The sequence below is a fragment of the Thermobia domestica genome, chromosome 13, assembly GCF_964235325.1.
Source record: "Thermobia domestica chromosome 13, izTheDome1.hap1.1, whole genome shotgun sequence".
Lineage (NCBI taxonomy): Eukaryota > Metazoa > Arthropoda > Insecta > Zygentoma > Lepismatidae > Thermobia > Thermobia domestica.
Genome location: NC_137466.1, coordinates 89,493,947 through 89,512,737, shown reverse-complemented (window position 1 = coordinate 89,512,737; position 18,791 = coordinate 89,493,947). Strand labels below are relative to the sequence as shown.

Genomic DNA, 18,791 nt, shown 5'->3' with positions numbered 1-18,791 from the left:
CTTCCAAAAAAAAAAAAAAAAAAAAAAAAAAAAAAAAAAAATCACTTCAATTCACAACCTTTCTTCATATAATTATACAGCCAAATTTCTCCAATTCACGCAATTCACTTCAAATTCGCTACCATTCTTCACACAATTAAGTTAGAAACAAAAAAAGACAGCGTGTCTGCTGGCGCACTGTACCGATGCACATTTAGTGAAGACTTCAGTTGATTTACATACTTCAATTATCGTACTTTTTAAATTTTTTTTTTAACTTTTTACTTTCGAAAGCTGTAAAAAAAAAAAAAAAAAAAAAAAAAAAACCCTACTCGTATTCCACTATAATCCAGAAATTTGCTTATATTATTTTCACCAACACCTCATTGCCTTTACTGGCAATGAGAAAAGCCACACGAGCAGACTTTCCCGCGCCTGCAGAAATGGAAATCGAAGAACTCTTTATAAACGAAATTTAAAAATATTCTTAGATATGGTATTTAAAGTGTGAAAAATATCGAGACAGAAATAAAAAACCAGAGGCATGGAACAAGATGGGTGAGACCGTAGGCCTATGTGTAAAATTTAATGAAAAAACAAAGAAAAAGCAGCATTGATATGTATTGTTCTTACTTTTTCATGTGAGAATCTAATATTCATGTTGTGTTACTAGTGACATAGTAACACCTTGTAACTAGTCAAGATATCGTTAAGCCTTAATTGTTTTGTTTTTCTTTTTGCTTCGTTTTGTTTTTGTTTATCGATCCCTTGTCTGTGGTTGTCCCTAATCTTTCCTTTCCTTTTTTCTCCCTTTTTCCTTTACTTATGAAATAAAGGATAACGAAAATAATAAACATTCCCAATGATGATATTTCGCCTGTTTTGAATGCTCAAGGCATCGGCTGAGAGTTACGCGGCTGAGCGAATGTATTAATAATAATTTCATGTAGTATTTACATTTGATTTTCGTTTAGCATCCCTTTTCAGCAGCGAAGCTATGAACATTTTATTCTGATATTAACAATAGACAACAAATAGGTTTGAAGAACGATTCTCTATTGTTAATGTAGTTCCTTGATGAGATCACTCACTCCGGAGTGAATGGACCATTTGTAACACAGCATTATACTTTAGGTCGAGGTCACGTATTATATAGCATCTGTGCTGAAAAGGGACGCTGAAGTCTAAAACAACCATCAATATAATAGCAGAACAGAAGAGAAAGAAAACAACTCGTTATTCGGCTGACAATTTGTCATCCATTATTAACCTATTAAATTTTAAAAAATATTAGATTTAACACGAAAATTAGTTAAACATCAGGGTACTCATGAGGTTAAAAAAAAAAAAAAAAAAAAAGCATACTGGATGCGTAAGAAAAATATTATTGGTTCTCGTATAATTGATAATATTGTGCACATCGTTGCTATTTTAGAGAGAGCAGCTGAATGTTTCCTGACAAAGAACAACTTAAAATTTTGCCATGAAACTTTACCTATGTAGCTTACAAAATAATCAGCCCATTTTTCTGTTTTCGTTTGCTGCATTGCCTCCTTGTATCGTGCTACACATATTGGGGATTTTCTCAAATCCTTTTATAGCTATTCGTATTCGTAAAATATTTGAACCACCTTCTCCCCTTGATGATCGTATTTCAATAAAAGTGTAATTACAAAATCCCATTAGATACTCTATTTTTGGCATCAATTTTGAACTCTCCTATCCACTTAGACTGTTGTAAGTGGAAATTTCGATATTATATAAATGACTGCCCTTCCTCTTTTAGCAGTGAAATATACGAAAGCCTTGAAACATGTTCCATTGTTTTATGTAAGAGTTCATATTTGGAATTCACATCTTTAACTTAAGAGACTCTCACATACAGCACTGTGTGAATAAATAAAGAGAAATGTTACAGTTATAATATATATATATATATATATATATATATATATATATATATATATATATATATATATATATATATATTCCCCTTTTCCAACCTTAGAAGTGGACTATTCGATAACACTAAATTCAGTGTTTTTATTTAATAGTTTACATTCGGAATTTCACATCTCCAATTTAAGCGAATCCTCACATTGAACACTTTCTCAATATATAAAGGGAAATTTCACTACTTTAGAAATGAAATGAAATCTTTGAGTTTTACGTCCCACTATTATGCCGGGTAGGCTAAAGGAAACGGTGACGATGAAAATGAATGAAATGGTGGAATGAAGAAAGTGGGAGGAAACGGGAGAACCCAAGAAAACCCAAGCACACGGTGTTTGTCGACCACAAAGCCCACTTAACGCGAGCTGGGATCGAACCAAAGACGACGTGCACCAGAGGTGAACGCACTACCACTGAGCCACCGTGAACCCACTACTATAGAAACCCCCCTTATCCTTTCAAAAGAAAAAAGTCAAAAACTCTGGATCCTGTGCTCCATTATTTTTATTTAGGAGTTTACATTGCGAATTTTACATCTCTAACCGAAGTGAATTCTCACATTCGGATCTTTGTGAATAAATAAAAGAAAATTTTACTGTTACTGAAATGCCTCCCTTACCCTCTTAGGAGTGGAATATTTGGAAACACTCAAATAAGTCTCCAATTTTTAATTTAAAATTGTCAACATATACCAAAAATTGAAATTAGTCACGCGATAGTTAAACTACGCTAGTGGACGCTAATAACAACTGAAAATATCTATGAATAGGTCTCCGAATACCTTATTTTCTGCATTCATACAAATAAGAGTTAGTTAACATAATTAGCTTACATTTAATATAACAGCTAACATTTGAATTGGTGATATCGGAAGTCTTATGATAGTATCTTCTGCTTTAATTTTATCGTTAAGAGTTCATCAAACGAAGTGCTGCTCATGCGAAAATAATTTAAAGAACTTCTCTTCATCATTGCGTAAATCAATAAACATGGAGGACAACTGTAGCTGAAAATAAAATAAACTGTTTTCTATGTTGGACTGAATTTCCCCCCTCCCCGCGAGTTCGTTGCGTGCCCGCAGCAGACTTTTCTGCTCGTCTGAACCGAGCCTCAAATTTGATGTTCTGTAACATCGCAGTGTACTTGTGCTAAGCGGTACAAATCCGTGTTTTGAGCTAATGTGAAGTACGAGTTTGGATTTGGTAAACCTTCTCTCATGGATAGGAGCATTAGCTTGTATAGCTTCCGTGGACACAAATGTGTAGTTGATTCCTGTTGTATTTTTTCAGAAAAGTAATACAAATCTTGATCGGTCATTGTCTGGTTTGTGTATGCTCTTTGAAGACTATCCCTTAACGCTTCTCGTTTGGTTGTATCATCTACGCTGTCGCACTGACCTTCGCCGTGAGCAGACTCAAAGAAATTCCACTTAGCAGAGAGACCATAGTCAGATTCATGTACACAAAGGTTTAGTGGATTCTTCTTTATCCTAAAGCCGTGGGACGTTAAATTGAAGATTTCATTTCATAAGATAGTTCATAAGACAATACGTGGATTTTCGTAGGTTCTTAATGTTTCTTCTATTTTCTTCTTCATTCCTCCAGTTATTTAATCTTGTTTGTGATTATTATATCTTCTGGTCTACAGACTATCACAGTTTAGGGTGTGAATATCACTAATACGAGTTTAGAAAATTATTTTACAAATGGATGTTCTTCCATCAAAGCGAGCGTTAATTAGGACTAGGAAATAGATTTCTGGGGTTTCGGTATATATGGCTATGTTAGACCATTACGTATGGGAGATGATATCCCTTGGCGATCACAGTAGCCGGGGAATTGGAGAAGTAGTAAGGAAGGAAGCAGCGTTAAGTCCTAATTACAAAATAATTATCCATCTTTTCCTACTTAACTCACCGATCTGTTAGGACTTACGTGGCATTATTGGGATGATAAACACTGTTTTCAACCATGTGCAAAATAGTTCTTAACTCCATCAGTGACATTCGTAAGTTAAAAATTCAGTATTTAAAAACGGATTCCTATAAGTGAGGAAGTGCTAGGATCTGCAAATGATATTACAAATAGTGTTTTCGGATGGTCCTCTGTTCTTCAGATACTTCAGAAAAGTTACCTTCGAGGAGGAATATGTAAGGAGAGAAGAGTTATTTAAGACTACTCCAGAGACTACCGAAATTATGTAAGCAAGAATTAATCATTTTTGGATATAAGGTGAATATCTGTTATTTAATTCTAGATATGTGTCATATACCGTCCGTTAGCAAATATTGTACGTTTCTGTATTTTATTGTGGTTGTTTCGTTAAGTATTGACATTGAATTTATAATTTTAATATTTTCTCTTTTCAGGAGATACAAGTATGATGTAAAGAAAACTCCTTCAAAACCTAAACGTGCAGCAACAGTTAAGGATCCTGTTGAAGTGTACTGTCGGTTAAAACCATTAGAAAATGATAATGATTCTAGCTGTTTAAGAATTGTCGATGAAAGAAATGTTGTGTTGTTGCCTTCTGAGGCGAATTCTCGATCTGTTTACAGAGAGTTCCAGTACACTTTTAAACAAGTATTTGATGATTTAGCATCACAAAAGACAGTATTTGATGTTGTTGCATTGCCACTTGTAAGGAATTTACTTCGTGGATCTAATGGTCTTCTCTTCACTTATGGCGTAACTGGTTCAGGAAAAACTTATACTATGAACGGAACCCCACAGGATGGTGGGATCATGCCTCGTTGTTTAGATGTCCTGTTTAATAGTATTTCAGATTATCAGGCCAAGAAGTATGTATTCAAACCTGATAAGTTAAACGGATTCGATGTTCAAAGTGAAGCAGATGCAATGCTGGACAGACAAAATAGTCTTTATTCTCAGTTTTCTGGCAAATCAGGAAGATCAGCTAGGAAGTAAGTTTATTAACTATAGCAAGTCTTATTGTAGTTACTAGTGAAATTAGTCTAGGCAGCAGCTTCATTTTCATATAATTTCAAGTAATTTTGTATGACATTGGCCAGAGTATAAGGTATGTAATATTAAAGGTCGTCCCATTAGGGAAATTTATCGTGTTCTTTATTTGCGTATTCGTTTAATCATTTTTCTGTATTCTAGTACTCAGTTTCAGATTTGAGTTTAGCGTCTTCTTCAGCAGCGAAGCTATATCAGATGTCGACTTACAGGTTAACGTTGAATCGAACCACATGAGCTCCCCTCCGGGAATCAAACCCCGGGTCTCCCATGCCAAAGGCGCGTATGTTATCCATACTGTCTCGCGGGAGCTTGCTCTTCCTCAGTTTTGATAGTAATGTTTGCAAGAAAAATTATATTTAATGCTGCCATATATTTCTAGATAAGGTTTCTCTTATATTTGTTAGTTTTCTTTTGTGCCTTTATTTCAACTTGTAAAAATTTTCTTTTCATCAAGTATTTTGGTTTCTTTTTGTTTTCATATTTGTCGGTATTTTGGTTTATCTTTTGTTGACGATATATTGTATAAGATTTGGAAGTAAATACGAGGCCTGTTCAAAGAAGTATCCAACCTTATTTTTTTCCGCGTAAACCAATGAAGCGCGGAAGACTTTCTACACATCAATATAATGTGTAGATTAGATTTGTGAATTTTTTCCGTCCGCAGAAATCGCCAGTCGCTGGCAGTCGCCCAACGAGTGAAGACGTGTAGTGGGCGGTCGTCGGATTTAAGTTTTTTGTTTTGTAAAACGACAGCATAACTTGATCAGTGATATTACATCAAATTTTGCCAAAAGCTTGGAGATACCCGAACGGAAACCATTCAATTGGATCGGTACGTTCAAATTTGAACGAGAATTTGGGCATGAGGAGAGTGTCCGCGAAATTTGATTCAGACTTTCATTGCCAAACACAACATTCCTCTATGTCAGCGTTTCCCAACCGGTGTGCCGCGGCACACTGGTGTGCCGTGAATGGGCCGCTAGTGTGCCGCGAGGAATGGAAACAAAATTATTAATTTTATAGCAATCAAATTGCAAAACGTAGGGGAAAATGTATATTTGTATTTCACATTACTATGAACCTCTACTATCAATCTACAATTTTAAATTTCATACCGGGGTAACTGTTCTGTACATTTCTAATGTTGTAAAAAGTATTTGTTATCATTGTTATGACCATTATTGCTTCTTTACTGTTGCAAACTATTTCGTAACTTGAAAATTTAAAATATCATCCAATCCTTTCGAAAAATTACCTACATTTGTGTTTTAAAAGTAGAAGAGATTTGTTTGTTCGATCGTTAATTAGTGATCTTCCTTCTTAGTAAAAGGTTGGATACAGTTTTTAAAAATAAAGCTTCTTTTTAAAAACCTGAGTCCAATATTTCATTGCAACTGTTTTCTGTTTTTAAATTACGATGAAAAATAAGCATAATGATTTACCACACACACACACACACACACACACACACACACACACACACACACACACACACACACACACACACACACACACACACACACACACACACACACACACACACACACACACACACACACACACACACACACACACACACACACACACACACACACACACACACACACACACACACACACACACACACACACACACACACACACACACACACACACACACACACACACCAAAAAAAAAACAGTGATAGAGCTTTCTTCTCTGTGAGAAGGAAATCAGTAATCAGAGAAAAAAATACCACTGTGTTTTATATTTACAAATAATAATATCTATAAGTGTGCCGCGAGAATCCAAGTAACACCCGTAGTGTGCCGCAAGTTGAAAAAGGTTGGGAAACGCTGCTGTATGTCGTCAGGCTCCCTACTACCCGACATGGCTCGTGTGACTTTTTGTCATTTTCCAAGCTGAAAATGCCACTAAAAGGGACCCGATTTGAGCCAAGAGAAGACATGCGGAATGCGACGCCACGGTTGCTCACCATTCTAAAAATTGCGTTCCAGAAGTGTTTTCAACAATGGCGTGAGCGTTGGGAGAAGTGTGTGCATTACAAATGAGACTACTTTGAAAGGGATTAGTGTTTCGAATTTTCAAATCAGTAAATGTATTTTCGACAACCAAAGGTTTGATACGTTTTGTACACACCTCGTATGTTTTTTTTCGAATAGAATAATACTTATCAAATAATAAGGAACATTGTGCAAGATTAATCAATATAATGTGTTAAGTTAAATAAGTCACCAGACTGTCGTAATTTCTATTCGGCTGTCAATCAGTTTAAGTGACCTTTAAACTAATTTCACATGTCCTATGGTATCCAATTTAATATACACATTTTCATTCGTATTCACAGCTAGTATAAAGCAACTATAGAGAAATGTAATTTTTTTTTTTCATTTACTTTCTCATTAAATCTGATTGGTTTGTTATTGGTGGAGGATTTCAAAAAGTGGCGGTAAGAATAGATTTGTAATCCATGATATCTGTCCAAAGTGATAAGTAGATTTTCGAAACGTGTAGACATACATGACAATGATGTTATCATTTCAAAGAGCACATCATTTCCTATTTTGGGATTTAAAATATCATTGGGTACTTACTGTTATCAATCTACAGAGAACATAGTCTGTAAGGAGAATCAAAAGTCTAGGACATTGGTTTTCTCCGAAACGAAGGAGATGCCGGACCTTCCGAGATAACCATTTAAGCTACATCGGGTTAGGAGTCTCTGTGATTCGATTAATGAATGCCTTCATAAAATTTTATCGATTTTTCATATGAGTCATATGAGGTATAATATAACACTACAATATCCCCCTAAATTCATGTATATAATCAGATTTTACATATCTGAGTATGAACACTGACACTCAAAGAACTTGCGCTATTGTCCAAAAGTCATTGCACAAAAAAGTTACGGGACAAACGCTGATGTACGTACGTGCGCAATTACAGGAGTATTCAATCTGTCGTGAAAAATTCATATTTGCAGAGGTTTGATCCAACTGAGTTGTTGATAATATTCTCCTTACTTAAAAAAGGAGGAAGCTATTACTGAGTAGAATGCCCTATATGGATTCAAAGCTCACGTCTAGAACTCCATACGTTTATCAGTATCATCCTTGGAAAGTTTCTACTGCAGTTGGATTTTGAACGGTTCTATGCACGTAGAATCTAGCTTTGATGTCTAGCTACTTATTTTGTGTTGCCGAGATCTTCGATTTTACGTCATCAGTAGAATTTCTGGCCTAACTCGACGAGATCCTACCTTTTCCTAACTTCCTGTTGGCTGGATTGCGATTTAGCGGCCTTTTCAGTACTGGGGATATTTGAGACTTGAACCTGCAGCTTAACGTGGGATTTGAACCACATCACCTCTCGTTAGGAATTGAACTCTGATCTCCCACATTGAAGACATAATTTCCCGTTCTAATTAATTTGGCTATTTAGAATACGTGTGCAACCTAATGCGATTGCTAAGTCATTAACTGCGGCACAAAGCACCATTTCCCAAACATTAAATTCTCTCCTTTCGTTGCTCGTCGGTGTTATTGTTACTTACGTTTAAGAAGACAAAGATCAGTTGAATATCTGTGCTCGTAACTCTCAAATGATAACAGATACGTAAAATATGGTTACGTAAATGAATTCAAGGAAATTTCTATTTGATACTCCACACAACCCCATTTCTATTTACGAATAGTAATCTCGATGCAACATGACGGCTTACAAGATGGCAGCCATGAACTAGATGTACCTTCAGATACGATGCTCTTATTCCGATGTACAATGGTGAGCTTGAAATTATCTCATTGGCGAAGAAGGAATGTTCTGAGGACTTCTGACACACTATGTAATTATGCCCTATATGTAATACAAACACTAAATACTCCTCTCTTAATTGGGAATTATGTGCCCTTTCAAGCGATATTTCAATCGCTGACCGGGACTTGCATATATATATATATATATATATATATATATATATATATATATATATATATATATATATATATATATATATATAGCGACTTTGGTAAGTGAACGTTCCCAAATCGACTGTTCGTTATATAAAATCGATTGTTACCTTTTTGGACAGATGTTTTGTGTATTAGGAATCCATTTAGTTAATTTTATTCCACATTTTTGAAATCCTTATCAAATTAGCAGTATGTAAGTTAAGATTTCAACACTTTTTAATTCTCGACTTTGTGCTTAATTGAAGCGAAACGTGTTGTTTCGCCCTTCTACCGCGTTGTTTACTAGCACAGTATCTTTTCGGGAATCTATAAGCAAACAAATAAATAAAATAACCAGATTTAGAATGAGAAAAATAGAAAAGGATACGGTTTCATATATTTCTGTAGATGCTATATGCTAAACAGAAATCAGCTGGTGTGATATATCATTAGTGTTCAGCTGATTGTTCTGCAACTTCAATATAAAATGTATGAAGATCTACAGTAGAGTTTGTAACATTGACTTAACACACAGATGGTTTGACGAGAAGCCAACTTCCAGGTAATATTGAAGTAACAAATGTATACAGTAAGCTAGAAATATCGATGTGCACGTACATTCTTTTGTCGTTTCAAGTGTCTGATTTGTTTTGTTTAGTTGCTTCTGTATATTTTATTAGTTCAATGAAATCATTTGATTCATTTAAATTTGGCAGTTGAGTGAAACCAATCGTGTTTTTAATTTTATTAACCAATTAGAGATAGATTTTATGTTTATGGACACATGAAAATGACCAGTCGTCAATTATTGAGTTAATATAAGTTTTGAAAAGCAGAATATTGTATTAATCATACGAATACAAAACTAAGTAATTACTGATGTTTGAAAATGCATAATCAAAGACTGTCACGTTAATACCATTTATGTACTACCACCGCTACACAGATGATGTAGCTTTCCACTTAGAATTGTAGATTGGGAACTATCCTTCCTAATTCTTTTAAAATTACCTTAGTTTCTTGTAATGGAAATATATATATAATACATACTTCCATACTTTTCTGTACGTTATGCGTAACGAAAATCGAAGATTAAGAATATCACTGTAACGAATGAAATCCACGATAACTCAGGCGACGTGAAGTGGTCTACGCTAGGAATTTCCAAATCTCTGAGGAAAATGATGTTACTTTCAATGCTACATATTAACACATATTGGGGTGTGTTTGATTCCTACGCTTCGCCACTATGAATTTTGTTTTGCCGACTTTCTACCAACTTCACACTCAGTCTGGAGCTTATTTTCAGCCAGAAAACTATCCAAATTTTATGAGTTCATTAAAAACTTATATATATATATTAATATATATTAATATCCGGTGACTGGTTCTTTTTCATGTTCATGCATTCGAACAATGTAAATATACAATATAAAGAAGGAAATACTCTCATGATTTAATCTTTTTTCCAGAAAAGAAATGAATAGTGATATATCGGATCGAGTTCCGGACGACACAAAGATTGATTGCATTAACGAAGACAATGCCTATGCCGTATTTGTTACATTTATTGAAATATATAACAATTATCCGTATGATCTGTTGGAAGATCTGTCACAGGAACCAGTTCAATTCAGGTAATTAATATTAAACTTTATAAACTACTATGATATGGCATGGAATGGTATGGTATTAGGTTACGTAGAGGCAGAGTTCAGTATATTTTGATTAACCTTTTCAATTGTTCTTGTGGTTAGGTCTCATTAAAGTTTCGGCAGATCTTCTGTTGCCTATAACGGGTTGACTCGAAAAGAAATTTCAGACCAGACGACGAGGACATTTTAAAAGGTAATTAAGTTATATATTAATTCTTTGCGGACGATCTGTTTTACAGGAAGCAAAGTTTTTATTTTTTTTAATTCGTAGGAATGACTCACGTAACTTGTTTTATTTTAAAGACATGTCTGAAAAACTACAAAGCTTGCAGTAACAGGATTCCTACGAACTAGAAAGTCAATGAAATTAAAGATTGTTAGGGAATGTCAGGAAAACCAATTAAAAGTTAGGGGAAAATTTGATTTTTTTGAATGTTTTTGTTTTGTTAATGGAGAACACTTAAAAAATAACAAGTATCTTCAATGTCAAGCCATTTTGAATCATTGATGCTGCGATGAATCGATGGATTGAAATATGTGTGACCTATTGCGTCATTTACACTACTTATTCAATGACTCCAACTCGTTGAGGAAAGCTTACTGAGATCACAGGATATACAAAATTTCCTGTGAAGTTGTATGGTCCGCTGGTTGTATAATGCCACTTGTTTTCAGACGTTATTGGAAATGGAACAGTGTAATTAAATTTTTTACAACAAGCAAAGCTGCCAAACATGTGACGTGTAGAAATCCTGAAGAAGGAAGCAAACTATCCATTTATAAAGTGCAAACTGGCTTTCTGCAAGATACTAACTATTGAATACCGGCCTTTCCTGCATAATTTCAGATTTCAAGACCAATGGGTCCCATTCGTCTTTGGTATTGTAGGAAAATTTTTGTGATCTTATGATTCGATATATGATACCAGAAATGCCCAAGTACAGATAAAGGCTATTAAGTGTTGATGTGATAGCAGAATATCTTATTTTGATCAAAAATATCTACATTGGATTTGCTGCTCCAGAGTGATAACGAATTAGGACTTTACGCTGCTTGCAGCAACTATTTTGCTGGCACTGAAGAATACCAGCATTTGTGGAATATAGTAAAAATTGAGCTGTACTTCTCGCATAGAAACGCAACGGTAAGGAGAGTTTTTCATCAATAAGTCACTCTTAATGGAAAATATGCATGAAAAGATTATTATAGCAGAAAGGCACATTTATAACCAATTAAATAAAAGAGGCAAGAGACATTGAACACATACAAGTCACTAGAAGATACTGTTTTACGTGAAAAGCTCCAGGGACAATAGAACTGGAGTAGGGTACTTGCACCCGCAGAAGGGAGAGAAAGTGAGCAGAACTAAAAGAATGCTGAGAAGAGAATGTTGGGTACACAACTGAGATTTGGAGCAACAGAGGATTCACCTGAAACGGAAAAGTGATGGAAAGGAGCTAGCCATTGATACCGAACTGAATGGGATGAAGAAAAGGGCTTATTGATGTAAATTCAGGGTGTCTACCGTCCTGGAATTCGAAATGGTCTAGGAAAAGCGGGAATTTTCTGATTATACAAGAAAATAATAATAATAAAAAAATGTCAATGGTTTATACAAAAATTATTTTGTTTTCTTACAATAGATTTTACGATTAGAAGACCTTTGCACTGTAAGATAATAGGTAGCGGAGACGTTAGGTAACACATTCATTTAAAAGTAATGCTGTGTTTACGTGAGGTGAGATATAAACCTCACACTTTGGTCGCTTTTACCGTCTCTAGGTTGTCCCCAAGTACAGTCTGAACAAAAAGAATTCTCCATCTCGTATCCTGTGTTTTAGACTATCCTTTAATGACAGAATATTGGTTAAAATAAAAACTGAAATAACATGTTTTTAAAATATGCTTTCTTTAAAAATCATACTTTAAAAAAAATTGAGGCCATGATTCCCAAAAATGTAAAAAAAAAAAATAAAATAAAATAAAATAAAATAAATAAATAAATATAAATAAATAAATAAATAAAGATGCTTCGTAGACTGATATTCCATGGGTAAAAAATGGACCTGCGACTGGCAATACAATTTGTATCTTGTGCAACAAAATAAACATATACTGCGCATCAAAGGGAAGATCAGCTCTGTCAAGTCATGCTAAAAGGAATAAACATAAAACAAAAGAAGCACATGTCAGAAAATCCCTTCCTATTTTTATGTTTTTATCAGAAACTGTGATCCGTTACACAGAAAAGCCAATCTTTCCATGAGCCAGTATCCAGCAAATTTGGACCCTACTTGTCCGTTGCCATGTTACCTTCAGCAGCTGCTGTGCCAGAACGGACATCTATGTCTTCTGAAATGCCTGACCCCTCTGCACTTAAAAAGATGAAGTAATGAGAGTGAAACACTTTAGTGTATTCAAATTGTTATGTGTTACGTCTTTACGAAATGCAGACAGCAATACTAATTTATTTAAAAGAATGTTCAAAGATTGGAGATAAGTAGTATGAAACTAGGATATACAATTGTCTATGGGCTTGCCTCCTAAATTATTTAAAAGTCAGTTAATGCAATTGATAAATGTGAGTGATCTTATTGTTGTCGGGCTTGATGAAACTATGAATAAAGTCTCACAGAAACAATAGATAGACTTGGTGGTAAGATTTTGAGATAGCTCGAAAGATTAGGTAGTGTCTCGCTTCTATTTATTCCAGTTTCTTCATAAAGCGAGTGCTTAATATCTTTTAAGTAGTTTACGAAATTCTATCGAAGGCTTAGATGAAAAGAAAATAATCCAGTTGTCAATGAGTGGTGTAATATTAATCTCAAAGTTCTTGACATCCTCAGGAAAAAGCCGTCTTCAGATGGGGACAGACAATGATTGATATCGGCAGTTGTAGCCTTCACGTTGTTAACGGAGCATTCAATAAGCAGCACCTCTTGGAAGCTACTCGCCATTTTCAGGAATCTGTATTATCTGTTTAGAGACTCACCTAGTCGTCGTGGTATATTTATGGCTGTCACTAATTATTCACTATTCTCACTGAAGTTTTGTAGTGTAAGATGGCTCGAGAACGTTCAAGTAGCCAGAAGAGCTTTAGATACTATTGAAAATGTTAAGTTATTTCATTTTGTCATAAAGGACAGAATTCACCCAGTTTCAGGAAACTCTTCGTAGCTCTTTAAGACAAACTGTTGAAACCGAAAATAGCTTTCTTACAATCAGTTGCTGCTTCTGAGACACGGAATGAAGATATGCAGTTCAGGAAACCCCTTAGTGAGGAAAGGGCAAAAGTTGATATGAAAACTTATTCCGAAAAGGAAACTAGATGGATATCTTCCGAATGGGCTTACAGAAAAATGAAGAGTTCCGGGACTTGAAAATAAGTTACCATACTCTTGACCATCTCGCACGGGAATGCTTTCATTGTTGTAAGGGGCTTCTTAGTCAACGGAGATATTTTAGTGGAAAACCTCCGTAAAGATTCAATTATTGCACAACGGGGGGCGCGGTGGCTCAGTGGTAGAGCGTTCACCTCCGGTGCTTGGGATCCCAGCTCGCGCCGTGTGGACTTTGTGGTGGACAAACACCGTGCACGTGGGTTTTCTCGGGGTTCTCCCGTTTCCTCCCACTTTCTTCATTCCACCATTTCACTCACCTTTCATCGTCACCGTCTCCTCTACCCTAACCGGCATAATCGTGGGACGTAACACTTAAAGATTTCATTTCATCTTTCAATTATTGCACAACGATTAGCATAAGATTTCATAGTAGACGCAGGAGGTTTGGACAAATTTGAAATCGGTAAGGATTTGCTGCTGTCGGTTAGCAATGCTTACTTACGTTTTGTTTCTTATAGGTAGTAATGTTGGTACCGAGTAATGTGCTGATTGTTTAGAATCATCATCAAAACTTTCTTTTCTCAAGTTGATATATTTGTATTTTATTGTGTTAAAACATTTAATATTGAAACTTAGTAAGGAGTATATTTGAAGATGTTATATCATGACAAATTTATTATTCGTTAATGTCAAATATGTTACTCAGGTCGGAAATTTCGATAACCCTGGCGCGAAAGTCAGTGAGTATTTGGTCACAATTTTGCGTTAATCTTGTTTTTTATTATAATACAGTAGATGAATAGTTTTAATTCAAATAAACTGTTTTTTTTTTCTGTTTGAAAGTTTTTGTCATATTTGTATGTATTTTATTTAGAGGTAAGTAATCTTATTTGTAGAAAATTGTCATTTTTTGAAAGAAAAGAAAAAAAACGAAAAAATAATCAAATGTATGAAAATATACGAAAATAAAAGTAAAATCAGTGCAAAAAACGCATGCTGAAGAGAAATTGTCAAATTGGTGAAGAAGGGTCGGCTGTAGTTTAGAGGAATTTCATGTTATGGAATTGTCATGAAGTCTGGGGTATTGTTTTATCAGAACCTGTAGGAACCCTGTATAAAAATTGAAAGCAAAGGGAAGACTGTGCCCGTTGTCCGTCTTACTGGGCGTAGGTCTGAGCTCGCCGCTCATCCGGAATGTGTTAAGTGTATCAGGGTACCCACCCAAACGTAAAATCATGAATAAGCCGTGGATTTCGTATAACGCGAAAAAACTTGGAATGAGCGTGAATTTCGTTATCAAACCTTGAAAATCTAGATCCCGTCTTTTTGAAGCGAGCGTTAACGAAACTTCTGCTATTCTGCTTCACTCATTTGTATGTGGGGTCCGTCTTTTTCATGATAACTCGTAAAACATCCGGTTTTGATGAATCTTGGTACAGTATATTTCTTCTTTCCACTTGCAGAAATAACGCTATTGTTTGGAGTTAAAATCCAAGCAAAAAACGTCACATGTTGCAAATTTACAAATGTACATGCAAGCCACTTATCTAATATATATATATATATATATATATATATATATATATATATATATATATATATATATATATATATATATATATATATATATATAAATTATGACAATGCAGATTTTCTGTACGGAATTGGGAATATCCCACAGCTTAGGGTTGAAATCTTCCGAGAATTCACCCCCTCATCTAATTTTTAAAAAAATGTTCCTAGTATTTTTTTTTTTTAAATTAAAAATGTTTGTTTTTGATATTATATGTCGTACAGTTTCTTTAAGGCCGCTCAACCATTCACTCTGGATGGAGCTAAAAATCAGTAAAGGAAGGGTTATAACAACTCATTTGGTTGTAATCCCCAGTGCTTGGATTAAAATCAGTCAACAATGAGCGAACCCCCTAATATGGTATGGATTACCCCAGAGATATTTTTAATATCTTTCGTAAAAATATTTTCATGGAGTATGATGTATACTTTTTGAACCTTAACAATCATTCCCACTGATTGCATTTAAAATCAATCGAGAACGAGAGAGAATGTTCTATGATAACGTTCGGAAATATTATTCGATTGTAACATATGATGTATATGTTCATTTACGTTTTCACATGATCCCCATTCTTACGGTTGAAATCAATTAAATATCGTGATTTCACTCCCCTCTCCTGAAAATTTAAATAAAAGTTCTATAATAACTTTCGTAAAAAATACAATTTAGTCAAATACTTTTTTTTTTTTTAGAATTTCGAATTTCTCAATTGTTTGCAGTTGAAATGGGCCAATAATAAGGGAGCGCGTTCTCCTCAATTTTATATATTTCGTGAATATTTATCATACACATTTAGATTTTCATAGAACATTATATGCGTTTCGCCGGCGATTAGAGATTACTCTCAGTTTGAGGCTGAAATTAGTAAGAGGAAGGATCGCTCTCTTCAACAATGTATAGCATTACTAGTGTATGTACAGTTGACGTTCTAAAATTGAACCAGGGCAAATTTGATTATCCCACTGCAACGTACTGACCGTCGTACAGCACTTGGGGTCCCGTACCAGGCTGTTTTTATTGTTAATGCGATCAGTGAAAGTTATTTTTATGAACTTCCCGCCCGTGAAACTGAAATTTCGAGCCGTAAAAAAAAAGCAGTGAATTCAATTATTTAGTGTGAGTGGAAACTTGTGTATGGAGTATATAAAGATTTGATCAGTAAATTTATATAATCTCCAATTTTGGTGTAAACAACCAAAGAAGCGATGAAAATCTTATAGTCCCGGAGAAGAAAATCGTACATGTGTCCAATAAATCGGAATCTTTATGTCCGAAATCGGAAATTTTTACTTACTATCCATTTCATAAAGATAGGCCCCTGACTTCGCGGTACTGCCCTGACGTTCACTCAAAACATATTGCATTGTCGTACCTCGTTGGAATTGTTGGAATGTTATCTTTTCAACACTTAAAACATAAAAATTTTCTTTGTATTGTGTAGCGAGAAAATAGAAATTAATAAAAAGTGCGTATTTTATAATACTTTTTTGGTAAACCAATGTTTATAAGACTATATCTCGGAAATGAGATAACGTGAAATAATTCCCTGTGTACAATATGTAGATGCATCCATTGGCTGTAAGTTGTGAAAAGTTCAGTTTTCATCACTTGATATTTTTTGTGTAATTAAAATAAATATGAAGCTCTGATCTTTACCGAGGTAGGTAGAGAAACGTACAAAAACAGTTCGAAAATTTGGTACCCCAGTGTTCCAAATATTTGAAGCTTTTAATGAAAAAGGGTTTAATTGGTAGAGTATTTATTTTTTAAAATAAAATGTGTATACGAACATATTCTGTGCGTTAAGCGGAGAGCCATGTTGCAGCCCAACCTTTAAATTCCCTGCGCTTATATGAAGAAACAGCATACAGTAACTGGAAGTGCGGCAACGCTGTATAGATCATCTCGTGTTGTGTTGTCGCGTTAAGCAAAATTGCAGTGCGGAGGCTACATTCATAAGAATGTATCTTAAAAATAATAACAATGGATGTACATATCTCAATTAACATCGAAATAAAACGTTGAAATAACACATCCAAAATATATTTATCTACTTACCTCATTCGCTTTCGTCACTTGTTGACTCATAACTGCTTCTACTGCTGCTATCGTCTTGGACACTTATTAACAATGGCTCCATTTGTACCTCAAGATAGTGAGCTCTATCAGTATACAGTTTTTCCAGCTTACAAACGTGTTCCACTGCAGAAGAAACACTCTGCAGAGAATCGGTGCACAATTGCAAGACATCAGCTACTTTGAAAGTTTTATTTTCTGCCGCAACTTTATTTTTGACGAATGCCCAAATAAGTTCAGTTGCGTTAAATTCACAATGTGCAACGGACAACCACAAGAGTTTGATTTCCTTGTCAGGTATAGTACGTAATATACTATCCAGAAGTAGTTCCCTCCGTTTAAAGTACGGTAATAGCATATTCAAGTAAACCAGCCTTTGTAAGGTCATCAAATGATGAAGCATTTGGTGGAACGCGAATATCATTATTTTGAAGCCATTCAATGATATCGGCCTTTTTCCAGCTCAAGGATGGGTTTCTCGTTTCTGGATTTATCATGGTGTGATATGGAGCTTGATCAATGACAATGGCTGATTTTGGCGGAAGGGTGTTAACAGTTTTTCTAAACCATTTCTCATAATGTTCGGCATTCATTTCTGAATGATAATCTGAACCCCCTTTCTGTCCAATAAAGCATAGCTTTGCATCTTCCAGAAACCCATCTTCGTTTCCAATGTGACACATAATCACTCTTTTCCCAGCTCCGAATTCCACCTTTCCACCCATTAACTAGTTGCATTGTCCCCCTATGATAATCGAATGCTTCAGTTGAAGTATCCGGCATTATCTGCTCTTGCCACCCATACTTTTTCGAATGGTTTGCTCCACACCATGACTCGTCCGTGTAATATATTGTCCATCCATTATTACGTAAAAACTTAATTTCTTGCAAGAAGGAATCCCTCTGCCCTGCTACCCTGGAATTCTCCATTAAAACTTTTTTTTTTTTTTTTTTTTTTGTTAAATTTTCTGTATTTAAATCCGATTTTCTTCATATGGCGCCAAAGAGATGTCTCGCTCATATCCGAAAAATCATTTACATCGGTTTTCAGTTTTTCCAAAACTCGCCTTACCGTAGGGAATTCTCGAACCGCATAAAAGTTATGCACTAATTACCCCTTGCATAAACTTTTCCAATATATATTTTTCTGGCCTACCGGAACTTTTCCTTGGAGAAGAAACCTCCCCACTTTCGCGATGCTCTTTTGTAACGCGTTTCACAGTTCGCTCACTAACACCAAGACATTCGGCCGTACGCTTCACTAAACATTGTTC

General features: G+C 35.0%; 1 protein-coding gene across 1 annotated transcript in view; it reads left to right on the top strand.

The window, feature by feature from the left end:
• Positions 1-18,791, top strand: part of pav (kinesin family member pavarotti) — a gene marked incomplete in the record, with an annotated part of 41,967 nt that overhangs the window by 17,008 nt on the left and 6,168 nt on the right. Inside the window, 2 exon segments of the mRNA XM_081736044.1 lie at positions 4,301-4,855; positions 10,342-10,506. Of these exon segments, the coding sequence (XP_081592170.1) occupies positions 4,301-4,855; positions 10,342-10,506 (720 nt within the window).